Genomic DNA, 15,836 nt, shown 5'->3' with positions numbered 1-15,836 from the left:
ACAAGATCCATCTTATAAGATTTGTCAAAATCTTGAACTTAAATGATTGCTTTGAATTTGATTGCTTTCTTTTGAAGTCTTGAGTACAGACCGCTTTAGCTGTCTGCTGTCAAAAGACCTTTTCTGTACTGTACTGATACTTAGAAAGAGCCTTCGGCCAATCCTTTGCTCATCATTGATTAGCTTTCTTGTCAAGCTCTTTTCCTTACTTATTCAATTGACTTCCTTCCTCTTCTCGTGCTTGTCTCTCCGCTGGAGAATAGCAGTGTTATCATGTTTCTGATGGGAGGGTTTCTATCCTTCCACTGCTTACAATCAGGGAGGTACTTTTTCTATGTTTCTTTCTGCCCCCCATCGAAGTGCATTTTTTCCTCTCTCTCCCTTGTGTCCTTGTTATGTTTTACATTTTTGCCCCTTCTTTCCACTGTCACTGTTGCTTCACCCCCAGTCCCTCAATTGTTCTGCAACCCCTCCATGCTTCTTAAAATTACTCCCCCCTAATGTATCTCTTAATCTCGCTTTCACTCTGCCCCACTTTCGCCATTGTTCTCCCACCCTCAATGTATCATTGTTTTTCCTCTGCCCATTAGTTCCTCCGCTGCTCTCCTACCCCTATCTGCTCTTCCTTTGATTTGGTTTTCCCCTACCAGTTCCTTTGTTGCTCTGCCACTCCTCCGTGTCCGTTGTTTTCCTTTACCACCAGCTTCTTGCTTTTACTACCCTACCACTGCCCACTTTGTACTTTATTCTTGTTTTGTGTGAGTTTCTACTACTGGGCCACTCTCCTTTACAAAACAGTAACCCTGTGAATTGAAAAATAATGTGATATAATGTCCGGAAATGGCTGTTGGTTATCTTAGAAAGGTAAATTAAAGTTTAAAAACAAAGCTAAAATTGCCACCTATGCATTATGATTTGTATTCATGCTTTCTTACATTGTGATACATGTACTACCGGCCATCTAGGAATGCTTTTCTTTCGGGAAATGAATTTCAAAATGGACGGCCACCTTGAACAGGTTTTAATCAATGAGAGAAAATATTCCAGGATGGAAATCGATGTACCTGTATGCAACACTCTGCCTACCATCTCTATTTTTCACAATGCTTTACAAACAAGCCAGTAGCTTATCAGTCAACACGGTAAAGGCAAGACATATTGGTTCACCACTTCGTTTTTTAAATTCTAAATAGGGTCATCAAGTCTCCCTTCATATTTTTTTTCTGATTAACCTTTCATGACAGAGGCAGACAATTCATTCCTTCAAGATATATTATCCACTTGCACTGTGTTCCACTTATCTTGACAGGAAGTGTCTGGATAAACAGTTACCAATGAATTTATGGACTGTGCTGAAAATGCAATGGTAAACAAAGCACAGTGCCTTGAAGGTGGCACATGCCTTAATGGGAAGTCAATCCAGAGCTTTCAGGCTCAAAGGTGTCCTTCAGGACCGGGGTGTAGCTATCACCAAGTGAGGAGCTTTATTTTGGATGGACTATAGGCAGTCAAGCAAAGATGATTTAATGCCTGAATAGATGCCAGTAAAATAGTTAAGTGGAGTCAATGAATGTTATCTAGCTTTAGAAGGCTGCAAGAGAGAATAGGATTCATTTTTCTCAGATAGAAGGTGCAGGAAGAAGGAAATGCTTTGAACTGATTGTCCATCTGTAAGGAAGCTTCGTATTTAACACCAAGAGTTAACTGTCTGATGGTTTAGGGTAAGGGCTAAAGAGAAGAGTTTCCGGAAAGTGGTATTGCCTCCAGTGATTGGAATCTCTGTTTTCTCTGTGGGTCTCAATCCTCCCCCGGCTGACGAAAGACGGTGTTAATAAGGAAAGATCAGAGGTGAAATTACTATCTGAACAAAAGTTGAGTTTTGCCAGATTATGAGTGCAGATAAAGACTGTGTCAATAAACAAGTGCTGCAAATGGCGTAAGGTCCAGGTTAAACAAGTAAGGCGATATAGCAGAGTACTGAGGCACCCTGCAGCTAGAAATGCTAGCTGGGGAAGTAAATTAACCAAAGGCTGTTCTTTGAACTCTGCTAGCAAGATACAAAACAAATCAGTTCAAAACTGTACCTTAGCTATCTACATCATGGGGGTACATTGATACCAAGCTTATGGTCAGCACTCACAAATTCTGCTCAGAGGTCAAATAAAATAGCAGCATTTACACTGTTGACATCAGCAGCCAAGCACAATAATAGGGAACATAGATCACATTGATGACATTATTAAAGCGATCAACATAATTAAGTCCTTGCAGATATACACGTTTTGAGAGCAATCTCATCCTCTTGAATTTGGGGTTGTTTTCCAACATTTCGTAGCACCAGGAGTTGTAATTCCACTGATGGCCAAGGTTCTGGTAATGGCCTGGAGGCTCATTGATGTAGGAGCTGAGCTGTAAGCAAGCATATTGCTGATGAATTTGGTCTTCATGTTTACCTAAAGGACCCCTTAACTGTGGGCTCAGTCTAGCCTAGATTAACTAAATGTGTCTGTTAACTTTTGTAGTAAGAGATACAGATGACGCCTGTTAACATAGGCCTTTCTATTCATCCTGGATCTGGTAGCTTGTAAACCTAGTCTGTCCTTGATGACTGATGTTCATATGTCAGCAATATGATCTCCTGTCTAGCCTCTATCTGACAATTGAGATCTGACTGTTCTCGTTTTGAGGCGCTGTAATCGCAATTTATCATTGGTAATTGCAGTTTACAGAACTGGGAGATATAAACTGAGCCTCTCTTGGATAGGTCTAAATGTTTACCACAGGACTCTGAATCCCATAGCACTAAGCACAGATCATCTTTGAGTGCATAACTGTGCTTACAAATCTCAGACGAAATATTAACCTCTGTGTAATCTTAATGTGAATATATATGAAATATTTTAGTTTTAAAAAGCAACCAAAGCAAAGATTTTGACAGTCTGTTGCAGGCTATGTTAGCCACCGTTCATTTTAATTTCTTCAAGAAGAAGCAAGTTTAAGAAACAAAGTCACTGATTAAATACAAGCGACACAAAAAGTGAATGTCCAGAAGTTCAAAACGGGGCCCTAAATCCTATACCTCCAAGGATTAGCCATCCATGATGACCTGACTTGCAAGTCTCAGATGGAATATTTAATTCTGTGTAATCTTTATATAAAATATACACACACATCCAATTTAAACAAGCATTTGCAATGCATTAGTTAAAGTTGGAGCTGTTGGCATTGAAAACAAGCATTGAAAATGCAATAGGTCTCGCCCTCATTTGTTAAAGCAATTCTGTTTGTAATTAGGTTGCTTTTTAGCTTTGCTTTTATTAGTGTTTTTCAAACTTTCATGTACATAACATGCATATGTATGCATATATGTATATGTATGCAGGCATTTATATTTGTATTTATATAGATATGCAGATGTATATATATGTTTATATATGTATGTATATACACATACATATATATAAAAATGCATATATATACATTTATATATATATATGTCTGCATATGTGTGCGCGTGGAGAGGTAGAGAGAGGTAGAGGGGTAGAGAGTAGAGGGGTGGTAGAGGGGGTAGAGGGGTAGTAGAGGGGTATGTGGGTAGTAGTGGGGTATTGGGGTGGTAGTAGAGGGGTATTGGGGTAGTAGAGGGGGGCACTAGGGTAGTAGAGGGGCAGTAGTGGGGTAGTAGTGGGGTGGCAGTGGGGTAGTAGAGGGGTAGTGGGGTAGTAGGGCAGTGGTGTAGTAGGGGGTTGTAGGGTAGTGGGGTAGTAGTAGGAGGGTAGTGGGGTAGTAGGGGGGTAGTGGGGTAGTGGTGTAGTAGAGGGGTGGGGTAGAGGGGTAGTAGGGCAGTGGGGCAGTAGGGTAGTGTAGTAGAAGGGTAGCAGGGTAGTAGGGGATAGTAGGGTAGAGGGGTAGTAGAGGGGTAGTAAAGGGGTGGGGTAGTGGGGTAGAGGGGTAGTAGGGTAGTAGAGGGGTAGTAGGGTAGTGGGGTAGTAGAGTAGTAGAGGGGTAGTAGGGTAGTAGGGTAGCAGGGCAGTGGGGTAGTAGAGGGGTAGTAAAATAGTGGGGTAGTAGAGGGATAGTAGGGTAGAGGGGTGGTAGAGGGGTAGTAGAGGGGTAGATGGGCAGTAGGGTAGTAGAGGGATAGTAGGGTAGTAGAGGGGTAGTGGGGTAGTAGGGTAGTAGAGGAGTAGGGGGTAGTAGAGGGGTAGTGGGGTTGTAGGATAGTGGGGTAGTGGAGGGGTAGTAGGGTAGTAGGGTAGTGGGGTGGTAGTAGGGGTAGTGGGGTAGTAGAGGTGTAGTGGGGTGGTAGTGGGGTAGTAAAGGGGTAGTAGGGCAGTGGGGTGGTAGAGGGGTAGTGAGGTAGTGGGGTAGTAGAGGGGTAGTAGGATAGTAGAGGGGTGGGGTAGAAACATAGTAGAAGGGTAGTAGAGGAATAGGGTAGTAGGGTAGTAGAGGGGTAGTAGGGTAGTAGAGGGGTAGTGAGGTAGTGGGGTAGTAGAGGGGTAGTGGGGTAGTAGAGGGTGGGGTAGAGGGGTAGTGGGGTAGTAGATGGGTAGTGGGGTAGTAGAGGGGTAGTGGAGTAGTAGAGGGGTAGTAGGGTATTGGGGTAGTAGAGGGGTAGTAGGGTAGTGGGGTAATAGAGGGGTAGTAGAGTAGTGCGTAGTAGAGGGGTAGTAGGGTAGAGGGGTGGGGTAGTAGGGTAGTAGAGGGGTAGTGGAGGGGTATTAGAGGGGTAATAGTGTAGTAGGGCAGTGGGGTAGTAGTGGGGTGGTAGTGGGGTAGTGGGGTGGTAGAGGGGTAGTGGGGTAGTAGAGGGGTAGTAGTGGGGTGGTAGTGGGATAGTAGAGGGGTAGTAGTGGGGTGGTAGTGGGATAGTAGAGAGGTAGTGGGGTAGTTGAGGGGTAGGAGGCCAGTGGAGTAGTAGGGGGGTTGTAGGATAGTGGGGTAGTAGAGGGGTAGTAGAGGGATAGAGGGGTAGTAGGGTAGTAGTGGGGTAGTAGGGTAGTAGGAGGTAGTGGGGTAGTAGAGGGGTAGTAGGGTAGTAGTGGGGTAATAGAGGGGTAGTGGGGTAGTAGGGTAGTAGAGGGGTAGTAGGATAGTAGGGTAGAGGATTAGTAGAGGGGTGGGGTAGAGGGATAGACGGGTAGTAGAGGGGTAGTGGGGTAGTAGAGGGGTAGTGGGATAGTAGGGCAGAGGGGTAGTAGAGGGGTGGGGTAGAAGGATAGACAGGTAGTAGAGGGGTTGTTGGTAGTATGGTAGTAGGGGGGTAGTGGGGTAGGGTAGAGGGTAGTGGTGGGGTAGAGGGGTAGTAGAGGGGTAGTGGGGTAGTAGAGGGGTAGTGGGGTAGAAGAGGGGTAGTAGAATAGTAGGGTAGAGGGGTAGTGGGCAGTAGGGTAGTAGGGTAGTAGAGTGGTAGTGGGGTAGTAGAGGGGTAGTAGAGAGCTAGTGAGGTAGTAGAGGAGTAGTGGGGTAGTAGAGGGGTAGTGGGGTAGTAGAGGGGTAGTGGGGTAGTAGGGTAGTGGGGTAGTAGAGGGGTAGGGTAGTGGGGTAGTAGAGGGGTAGTGGGATAGTAGGGTAGTGGGGTAGTAGAGGGGTAGTGGGTAGCAGAAGGCTAGTGGGGTAGTAGGATAGTGGGGTAGTGGAGGGGTAGAAGGGTAGTGGGGTAGTAGGATAGAGGGGTAGTAGAGAGGTGGGGTAGAGTGGTAGAAGGGTAGTGGGGTAATAGGGTAGTAGAGGGGTAGTAGGGTAGTAAGGTAGTGGGGTAGTAGAGGGGTAGTTGGGTAGTAAGGTAGTAGAGGGGTGGGGTAGAGGGGTAGTAGAGTAGTATGGTAGTGGGGTGGTAGTGGGGTAGTAGAGGGGCAGTAGGGTAGTGGGGTAGTAGAGGGGTAGTAGGGTAGTAGAGGGGTAGTAGGGTAGTGGGGTAATAGAGGGGTGTAGTGAGGTAGTAGAGGGGTAGTAGAGGGGTAGTGAGGTAGTAGAGGGGTAGTAGTGGGGTAGTGAGGTAGTCGGGTAGTGGGGTAGTAGAGGGGTATTGGGGTAGAGGAGCAGTAGGGTAGTGGAGTAGTAGAGGGGTAGTGGGGTAGTACGGTAGCAGAGGGGTAGTGGGGTAGTAGAAGGGTAGTAGGGTAGTAGAAGGGTAGTAGGGTAGAGGGTTAGTAGAGGGGTAGTAGGGTAGAGGGGTTGTAGGGGGTAGTTGGGTAATAGGGGGTAGTGGGGTAGTAGAGGGGTAGTGGGGTAGAGGGGTAGTAGAGGGGTGTGGTAGAGGAGCAGTAGGGTAGTGGGGTAGTAGAGGGGTAGAGTGGTAGAGGGGTAGTAGAGGGGTAGAGTGGGAGAGAGTGGTAGAGAGAGTAGTAGAGAGTGAGTAGTATGCCAATGCCAAGTTACACAGCGCCCGTTTCAACAAAATAAATACAAACTCAGTGTAAGCGGCATTTTTAAGAAACGTGCCAGTTAAGAATAAATAAATAACCGTTTTCGTTGCTAGGACACCTTCCACGCTGTACAGGAAACAACATTTTCGTTGCTAGGACACCAAAATGCAAAATGGCATCGGGCTGTCCACAGTCCCTATGGCACAGCTTTCCAAACTTTTCATGTTGGTGACACACTTTTTGGAGATGCATCATTTTGGGACACAGTAAGGCAGTGTAGCGAGCTACTTAAGGGGGATTCGGGGGGTTCTCCCCCCGGAAGAAAATTTTGAAATAAAAGTGGGCAAATGGTGCATTTTCAAGCAAATTTGAGCATGAGGTTGAACACAGGCCCCTGCAGGGGATGCCTTCGTCCACTGAGCCACCAGACCCGGCATTCACACATCTCCCTCCCTCCCTCTCTCCCTCTCCCTCTCCCTCTGTCTCTCTCCCTCTGTCTCTCTCCCTCTGTCTCTCTCCCTCTGTCTCTCTCCCTCTTTCACCCTCCTCCCTCTGTCGCCCACCTCTCTCTGTCTCCCTCTCTGTCTCCCTCTCTGTCTCCCTCTCTGTCTCCCCCTCTGTCTCCCCCTCTGTCTCCCTCTCTGTCTCCCTCTCTGTCTCCATCTCTGTCTCCCTCTCTGTCTCCCTCTGTTTCCGTCCCTCTGTCTCCCTCCCTCTGTCTCTATCCTTCTGTCTCCCTCCCTCTCTCTCCCTCCCTCTCCCGCTGTCTCCCTCTCCTGCTGTCTCCCTCTCCTGCTGTCTCCCTCTCCTGCTGTCTCCCTCTCCCACTGTCTCCCTCTCTCTGCCTCAGTCTCCCTCTCCGTCTCCCTCTGTCTCTCTGCCTCTCTCAGTCTCTGCCTCTGTCTGTCCTTGTCCCTGCCTCTATGTGTATGTCGCTGTCTCCCTCCCTGTCTCCCTCTCCGTCTCTGCCTCTATCTGTCTGCCCCTGCCCCTGTCTCTGCCTCGGTCTGTCCCTGTCTCAGTCTGTCTCTATCTGTCTGTCTCCCTCCCTCTCTGTCTCTCTCTCTCTCCCTCCCTCCCTCTGTCTCCCTCCCTCTGTCTCCCTCCCTCCCTCTGTCTCCCTCCCTCTCTCTGTCTCCCTCCATCTCTGTCTTCCTCCCTCTCTGTCTCCCTCCCTCTCTGTCTCCCTCCGTCTCTGTCTCCCTCTCTCTGTCTCCCTCTCTCTGTCTCTCTCTCTCCGTCTCTCTCTCTCCGTCTCCCACGTTTTCCCTCTCCCTCCCTCTGTCTCCCTCAATCTGTCTCCCTCTCTCCGTCTCTCACGTTCTCCCTCTCCCTCCCTTTGTCTCCCTCTCCCTCTCTCCGTCTCCCACATTCTCCCTCTCCCTCCCTCTGTCTCCCTCTCCCTCCCTCTGTCTACCACGGACTCCCTCCCTCCGTCTCCCTCTCTCTGTCTCCCTCTCTCTGTCTCCCTCTGTCTCTGTCTCCCTCTGTCTCCCTCGGTCTCCCTCTGTCTCTCCCTCTCTCTGTCTCCCTCTATGTCTCCCTCCCTCTGTGTCTCCCTCTGTGTCTCCCTCCCTCTGTCTCCCTCCCTCTGCGTCTCCCTCCCTCTGTCTCCCTTCGTCTCCCTCCCTCTGTCTCCCTCCGTCTCCCTCCCTCTGTCTCCCTCCCTCTCCGTCTCCCTCTCTGTCTCCCTCTCTGTCTCCCTGTCTCTCTCTCTCTCCCACTCTCTTTCTCCCAAGTTTTCCCTCTCCCTCTGTCTGTCTCCCTCTCTCTCTGTCTCCCAAGTTTTCCCTCTCCCTCTGTCTGTCTCCCTCTGTCTGTCTCCCTCCCTCTGTGTCTCCCTCCCTCTGTGTCTCCCTCCCTCTGTGTCTCCCTCCCTTTGTCTCCCTCCCTTTGTCTCCGTCCCGCTGTCTCCGTCCCTCTGTCTCCGTCCCTCCCTCCCTGTCTCCCTCCCTCCCTCCCTCCCTCTCTGTCTCTCCCTCCCTCTACCTCCCCCTGTCTGTCACCCTCTGCCACCTCACCCCAGCTTCCCGGGTACACACACAGCCGCACCCGAGTACTTCGCAGGTCTTTAAAAGACCATTTACTGGGTGACGTTATGCAATAGATTAGGCATAGTGAGAACAAAGCTTTCAAAGGAATGCCTCTTAATTAGCAGCAGTTATGTGCTAAGTGCCCGTGAATACCAGTGTCATCCCGCGACACACCCACCATTTGCAGGCGACACGATACTGTGTCGGGACACAGTTTGGAAAGCTCTGCCCTATGGACTACGGACACGCGCATGCTGTTTGCTATGGACAAATGGCAAGAGCAGCCATGTTTGTCCGTGCAGACGCGTGCATGCAAGCCCTCGGCTGAATCGATTCCAAAAGGTACTCGCAATAGCGAGGGCAGCGCATGGGCTGCTTTCGCTAGGCGAGATCTAAAACCAATGTTTTTTTACATTCGTTTTTTTAATTATTTGCAGTGGAGTTATTATATTTGCATAGCACTATTGCCAATGATATAAACTGCAAAAGTAAAAAACATTGTCATTTTCAGCTCCAACAGCTTTAACTTTAACAAATGAGAGACCTATTGCAATGAAAATGCAATTGGTCTTGCATTTGATAGAGTTGGAGGTATTGGCATTATAAATGCCACTGTTTTTTACCTGGCCATGTTGCAGGGTGCAGTACCATATGTGGCCAAAAGTGGTCCCCGCAAAGTTGGAGTTAGTGGCATTATAAAGGGCAATGTTGCAGTGTGCAGTACCATCGGACCTCTTTTGGCCACATATAGTACCACACCCTGCAAAGTTGGAGTTATCCAATGTTTTTTACCTAGCCATGTTGCGAGGTGCAGTACCGTATGTGGCCAAAAGAGGTCCCATGAGACCTCTTTTGGTCACATGTGGTACTGCACCCTGTAGAAGATATGGTAAATCCACCCTACCCATAATGCATTACATGCAAAACAGTACCACAAGTACATTTAAAAATCTATGTCCATATATACAATTAGTAGCTTTGAAATGTGACAAAAGAATTATTATATTAATTCCGGATTAGGTTGTACTCTGTGTGGAGCTGATGATGGGAACTTTATCGAAGGTCTCATATAAATAGGAGATGTGCTAGTGAGTAAAGGAACCACTGTAGCCTTGTTTAGGACCAAGTGTGTGTTCAGCCTGAAGTCCTTTAAGAAAATAGTGCTCTGAGGCTGTAATTAAAACCTATGGAATAACAACACGTGTAACAGGGGGTGTCTTCATGGGAGATTAGAGGACGAGACCAGGTGATACTAAGGAGGGACTACTAAGCCTATTGACCAATGAAAAGCCATTTACAAAGGACAGGGGCAGGAGCCAATTAAAAAGATGGGTAGAAAGATTGATTTTGATGTATTTGTAGTGGAGGTATTTATATTTGCATAGCACTATTGCCAATGGTATAAAAAAGAAAAAGGCTTGCATTTGTTGGAGTTATCGGCATTATAAATGCCAATGTTTTTTTACCAAGTCAGGTCGCAGGGTGCAGTACCGTATGAGGCCAAAAGAAGTCCCATTGGCCACATATGGTACTGCACCCTGCAGCACAATGACTCCAACTTTGCAGGGTACATTACTATATGTGGCCAAAAAAGGACCTCTTTTGGTCACATGTGGTACTGCACCCTGTAGAAGATATGGTAAATCCACCCAACCCATAATGCATTACATGCAAAACAGTACCACAAGTACATTTAAAAATCTATGTCCATATATACAATTAGTAGCTTTGAAATGTTACAAAATAATTATTATATTATTTCCGGATTAGGTCGTACTCTGTGTGAAGCTGATAAAGGCAACTCTATAGACAGTCACATATAAATGTGAGATGTGCTAGTAAGTAAAGTAACCTCTCCCAGCCTAGTTTAGGACCAAGCGAGTTTAAGAAAACAGTGCCTTGAGGCTGTAGTTAAATCCTAGGGAGTAACAATGCATGTAACGGGGGGGGTTCTCATGGGAGGTTACAAGAAGAAACAAGGCGGTTCAAAGGAGGGACTACTAAGCCTATTGACCAATGAAAAGCCACCTTTTGCAAAGGATAGGAGCCAATTAAAAAGATGGGCGGAAAGTGGGCAGAGCTTTATGCCCATATCCTGAATACGAGAACAAAAAACAAGAGAATCCTACTCACGTGGAACCAGGGTACTAAATTGTTAACAAAAACAATGGCTCCTGTGGACAAGTGACAACGTAATTTTGATATAAGGATGCTCCAATGACATTGGGACGGGTTATTGTGATGTCAAAAGGAGAGAAAGCCCAACACACTGAATTTGTAATTTCATAGTTATTTCTGTAATTTTTGAAACAAAAATACAAACAGGTATTGAATCAATAGTTTAACAGTAGAGAGCAGTGTCCCAGTGAAAAAATTGGAACCTTAAAACAAGGGTGACATATTTGTGAATTATGTACAAGGTTTCCTATGTATCAACAAGACGACCATTAGAAAATATATAGTGTTTCAAACACGCTTTATACAATAAGTGCTGGTTTTTAATGGTTTGCTTTTGTAAACAGTTGACGGCGTTTCGACCCTTTGTGCAATGTAGGGTCTCTTCAGGACCTAGAAGTGTAGGGACACCTACAAAAAAGATGGAGGGATAGTATCAGTGTGTGGTTGTAACGAAGCAGTAGTGCTCGTAAATGGAGAGAGCGGTTTATGTAATACCTGAAGGATCTCGTGTGCGTAGCTTTGTGAGAAGGGTGTGTCACCGTGAGTGTAGTGAAGGAATCAATACTTACATGGGACCCAGCCGGACGCTTTTCATGTAAAAAAATGATTGCGTGTTATTATCAGGCCCATAAATTAGGGATACAACACTACACTGAGATGGTACAAAGAAATGAGAAACTTACTCCATGTAAGGGTAGAGGTAGGCTGGCAAGGTTCTGACTGGCACAACAGGGAAGTTTCCATGATAGGTACAGATCAGAAAAGCACAGGATATGTGCAGTCCGTGCGCGTACTCTGTGGAAGAGGAGCCATGTATAAAGGGCTATTACTTTCAAGTAATGCTACAACGTGTGTGAGCTGTAGACGCCTAACATTAATATTACAGGCTTACCTAGACTGTGTGTCTATTTGCTGAAAGTGCAGGCTTCTTCATTAAATACTGAAACACGATGATACAGTTTGACAGCAGGGGCGGCTGCTCTGGCTCCCTGAAAAGTGAAAATTATTGTCACTTGCATCCGGTGGAGAAATCTATAAAAGGCATAATGAAAATCGGATGCTGAGCATACTATAACCCACTGGGTGGCACTGTTAGTCTAAGAATCACCAACTAATGTCTTGCTACTTCTCACCTTACTAGATCGTAATTCTCTTTTGGCCTGCACCTCGACGGGTTCGTAGCAGAACAGCGTGTGTCTGTCTGCTTGGTTCAATGACTAAGGGCCTGTGATTAATTGGGAGTATTTAAGGGGTTGTGTTCCCGCCAGAACCGCACTGAATTTTCAAACTAGACTTGACTGTAGAGTTACATCTGTCGATATAACTCGGGGCTCTAGCATCCTAAATGGAAATAAGCAACAGACCAGTGGTACGGTGGCATACGGAAGAAGAATCTGTTTATACTTGCGGACTCAATTGGTGAAGTGTTTTTTTAATGAGGCGTGTATCGCGTGGTGCAGAGGTTGTAATGCAGAGGAGAGCAACAATTAACGTTAGGGTCTAAGAGCGGGTGTGTGATATATTGGATGTTGTTGCCTACGTGAGGATATTTAAATATACAGTGTCAATTGTATTTAAACCATTGCTTGTTCTCACATCTTTGAATAGAGAAATATGCCGATATATATCACTGGATGAGTACTTCAAAATATAATTAACATTTAGTACAAATAATAAATAAATACAACTGCAGTAAATAATGACGGATAATAACACATTATTTCAAACCTATGTGAATTCATCCCAATTGAATGGAAAATAATGCCAATACAAAGGATTCATGAAGCGAACATCAGTACATGTCGTGACGCATGTAGAATTCAATTATGATGTGCTATCATAATTGTTAATAACGTGCATGTGGTTATGCTAACATATTGAGACATCCAAATTAATTACACTACAGCAGTGATAGTATGACAGAGTTCCTACGTTATTCTAGTTACTTCTGTTTGTCCCAATCGTTATACCAATGGTACCTATTGGTGGATACATTCATGACTGATGGACCCGCTGGTCCTTGACCATTAAGCGTGATACAGTTTAATATATACAGAACTACATACAGAGCTGTTCTTTACAATATAGTGTTCTGGGAAGGGTACTAAGTGAGTAAGCCTGTATGAACCAGAAACGTCAATTGCTAAGTGTAGTGATAAATCCTCGACACTCCTCTGTGGAGTTTAGCCCTAGGGCTATCGAATTAGTTCTTTCTATCCAACGACATTCTAGTCGTTGTAGAATTTGTGTGAGATCTCCTCCTCTTTCTGGAACAATATGTGACACAAAAATTCCTGCAAATCTTTTTTAATATTTTAAATGAAAAATGTGAGAAAAGGACAATACAACTACATAGCCTCGAGCCTGAAAAGGCTGGAAAACTGGCACTGCTGCTTAATTGAAAGAGCATTCCACCAGCACCCTTTTATGGCCTAGAAGGTGACCGTTCCCCTTTTTAAGGAATTGAAGGAGTATGCTAGATAAATAGTGCATGTCTGTCTAATCTCCAGGGACATAGGGGGTGTGTTTACAAGTACAACGAAGACTTCCCCTGAATGAGAACTAGGATTACAGGTAAGTAACGCCCCCTTCCCCCCCAGGTATCCACAATAAATAAAGTAGCAAGCCAATTCCTATTAAAATGGACAGTTTGACAAAGAAAAGACAGACTTTACTTTGCAGACGGTTTTCCTAAGGAAGATTAGTGGGTCCCTCTTTAGGAACCGGAATCAGAACAATATTGTCTTGTAAAAGTATGAACTGACCGACAAGTGGCCATTGTACAGATATCATAAAGGGAAATAGGCCTTAGTGATGCAGCAGTAGCTGCTTTGCCCTTTGTGGAATGGGTTCTAGGCCCATTATAAACAAAAGGTAATTACATTTTCTAATCTCATCTAGCTGTAAATTCAAATCCCTCCTAAAGTCCAAAGAATTTAAGGATCTCTGCTTGAGAGTAGGGATTTTGAAAGAAAGTTGGTGTTTACTGACGGCCCTTGCAATCATTTATAGGCAAGGGAAACTGTAAGCACACGGTCTCCTAAGATTCAGGTCTACCTATTCACATGCAGGCCTTTTAGCTCAGATGACTTGGGTCTATGCATTTATGTTTGTGACCTTGGATCAAGAGCTGTATGCTCAAACCATTCCTATTGACCAAAAACCATACTTTCATTTCCACCTCACTTGACCCTTTTGCTGCAATCCCAATCGGTCTCTTGCATTGTATAATGCTCATGACCCATGTTTGTTGTTTACCCTGCTGGGCACCAACCTCTTATTTATGATCTAGGTATCCCTATTCTACTGGTCCTCGGGTCAAGGGGCTGTAACCTTGCCTATCTCAGTTCAAGTGTTTATCTACATAGGCTCTTGAAATACTGTTCTTGGTATTGGAACAAGAACTTTATACCCAGCCTATTCCTAAAGAATACCGTAAACATTCCTCACTTGCCTCTTTCTACTTTCTCTGCAAGCTCAATTGGCCACTTTCATTGTTTTGGAATTACATTTATTAAGTGCTCACGACCCAGGTTTGTCTTTTTGCCTACAGGACCCCTTTACTGTAAGTCCACCTCGCCTCTTATGACCTAAACGTCCAGACTCTCTTATCGGGCCTTAGATCAAGTAGGTGTAGACCTAACCTATGTTGGTTCATGTGTTTATCCACGTACCCTTAGGGCCTCAAGGATAGATAGGGCTTGCAGCTTTGGAATCAAAGTCTCCTAATTGAACTTGCAGACCTGTATTATCATTTATTTACAATTTATCAAACACACACACGGAGAGCGTTCCTTTCTGCATGGTATTGGGATTGCAAAATTGGTCAGAGTGCAGTAGAAATGGCTGGGGAGGCATGGTTGGGTTAGTTTAGCAAATCGAAGGCTGGAAGGCTCTTCTGGTGTTCTCTAATGACTGTCTGTTTCTATTCGTAAACAGGCTCGACCTCCAGTCTTCTTGGGATTGCTACTCCTGTTTCTCCAGCCGTGCTGCCTGCCCTCAACAATCCGGGCCCTCCAAATAAAGCATCGGATCAAGCTGCAACCAGTGAGGTCAGTCTGGTGCACCGTACGAAAATAGATGCCCAGGTTGGCAACTCACCCCAGCCCAGCCTGCCACAGAAGAACCCTCCGGATAGCCTCATTCTCTCCAACTTGGCCATGCCAAAATCCCTCAAGACACTCCAGGCAGCCATCACTAGTGGAGGAGGTGCTCCCCCACTTGTGGGGGGGCAGTTTCTGCCATTCCCCCTACCGGGAACGCCACCCATGTTTAGCACACAGGTCCAAGGGCCCTACTTCCAACAGCTGTATGGTATGAAAAAGGGCCTCTTCCCCATGAATCCAGTGATACCTCAAACCCTTATTGGCCTGCTGCCCAACTCTTTGACGTCACCAGAGGAACCAAAGCCTCAAAAGCCCACTCCGCCGGCTCCCAGAGACTCACCACCTGAGGTGGAGGAGGCAACACAGACAAGTAGTGAAGATATGCAGCTCCTGCAAGGCACTGGGGTCTCCACCGTGGACGTAGCACACAGATACCTATGTCGGCGGTGCAAGGAAGCATTTGACGACGAGGGACAGGCAGCAGCACACCAGGATGAGGCCTGCTTTCCACAGGGTGCTGCTCCACCGCCCTTGCGGGTTCCAGTCTGTACCTACCACTGCCTGGCTTGCCAGGTGCTGGTGAGCGGCACCGAGGCCCTAGGCCAGCACCTACGCTCCAGCGCCCACAAACGGCATGCCCTCTGCCAAAATAACCCCACATTTGCCAAAGAGGAAGCAAACATACCTCATGCGGACCCCGGCCCGAACCCAGTGTCTACCTCTGTGCTCCTAGCTCTGTAGAACCAGATATCTTTCTCTGTAGCCTTTCCTTCTCAGTTTCCATCTCCACCTCTCCCCTGTTTCCATCTCCACCTCTCCCCCTGTGTTCGTTTCTCTCTCTCCTTCTTTCTTCGTTTCTCACTCACACTTCGGCTTGTTTCTTGTCTTTTATTTTTCTCCTTTGTCTCCCCTTCTGTTCTACTCTTCAGTTGTCTTTCATTTACCTTGTGACTCCCTTTCTCATCCATTGTTTTTTTTCCTCACTATTCTTTTGTCTCTTCATTTTCATTGTCTCATTTTATTCAGATGTCTCCCTGGTCTCCTCATAGCATTGTTTTATTTCTTCATTTTACCTCATTGTCAATTGTTTCCTCTTGCATTGCTTTCCTCTGTCATCCTCTATTTTCCTTTGTAACCCACTTGTATTT

General features: G+C 46.0%; 1 protein-coding gene across 1 annotated transcript in view; it reads left to right on the top strand.

The window, feature by feature from the left end:
* LOC146869950 (zinc finger homeobox protein 2-like) overlaps window positions 1-15,429 on the top strand; it is a 1,750,357-nt gene extending 1,734,928 nt beyond the window's left edge. Inside the window, exon 15 of the mRNA XM_085640777.1 lies at window positions 14,522-15,429. Coding sequence (XP_085496903.1) covers window positions 14,522-15,429 — 908 coding nt within the window. The remainder of the gene's footprint in view (window positions 1-14,521) is intronic.
* The last annotated feature ends 407 nt before the right edge of the window (window positions 15,430-15,836 follow it).

Source organism: Triturus cristatus, chromosome 1_1, assembly GCF_964204655.1.
Source record: "Triturus cristatus chromosome 1_1, aTriCri1.1, whole genome shotgun sequence".
Taxonomy (NCBI): domain Eukaryota; kingdom Metazoa; phylum Chordata; class Amphibia; order Caudata; family Salamandridae; genus Triturus; species Triturus cristatus.
This window is presented reverse-complemented; position numbering and strand designations above follow the sequence as displayed.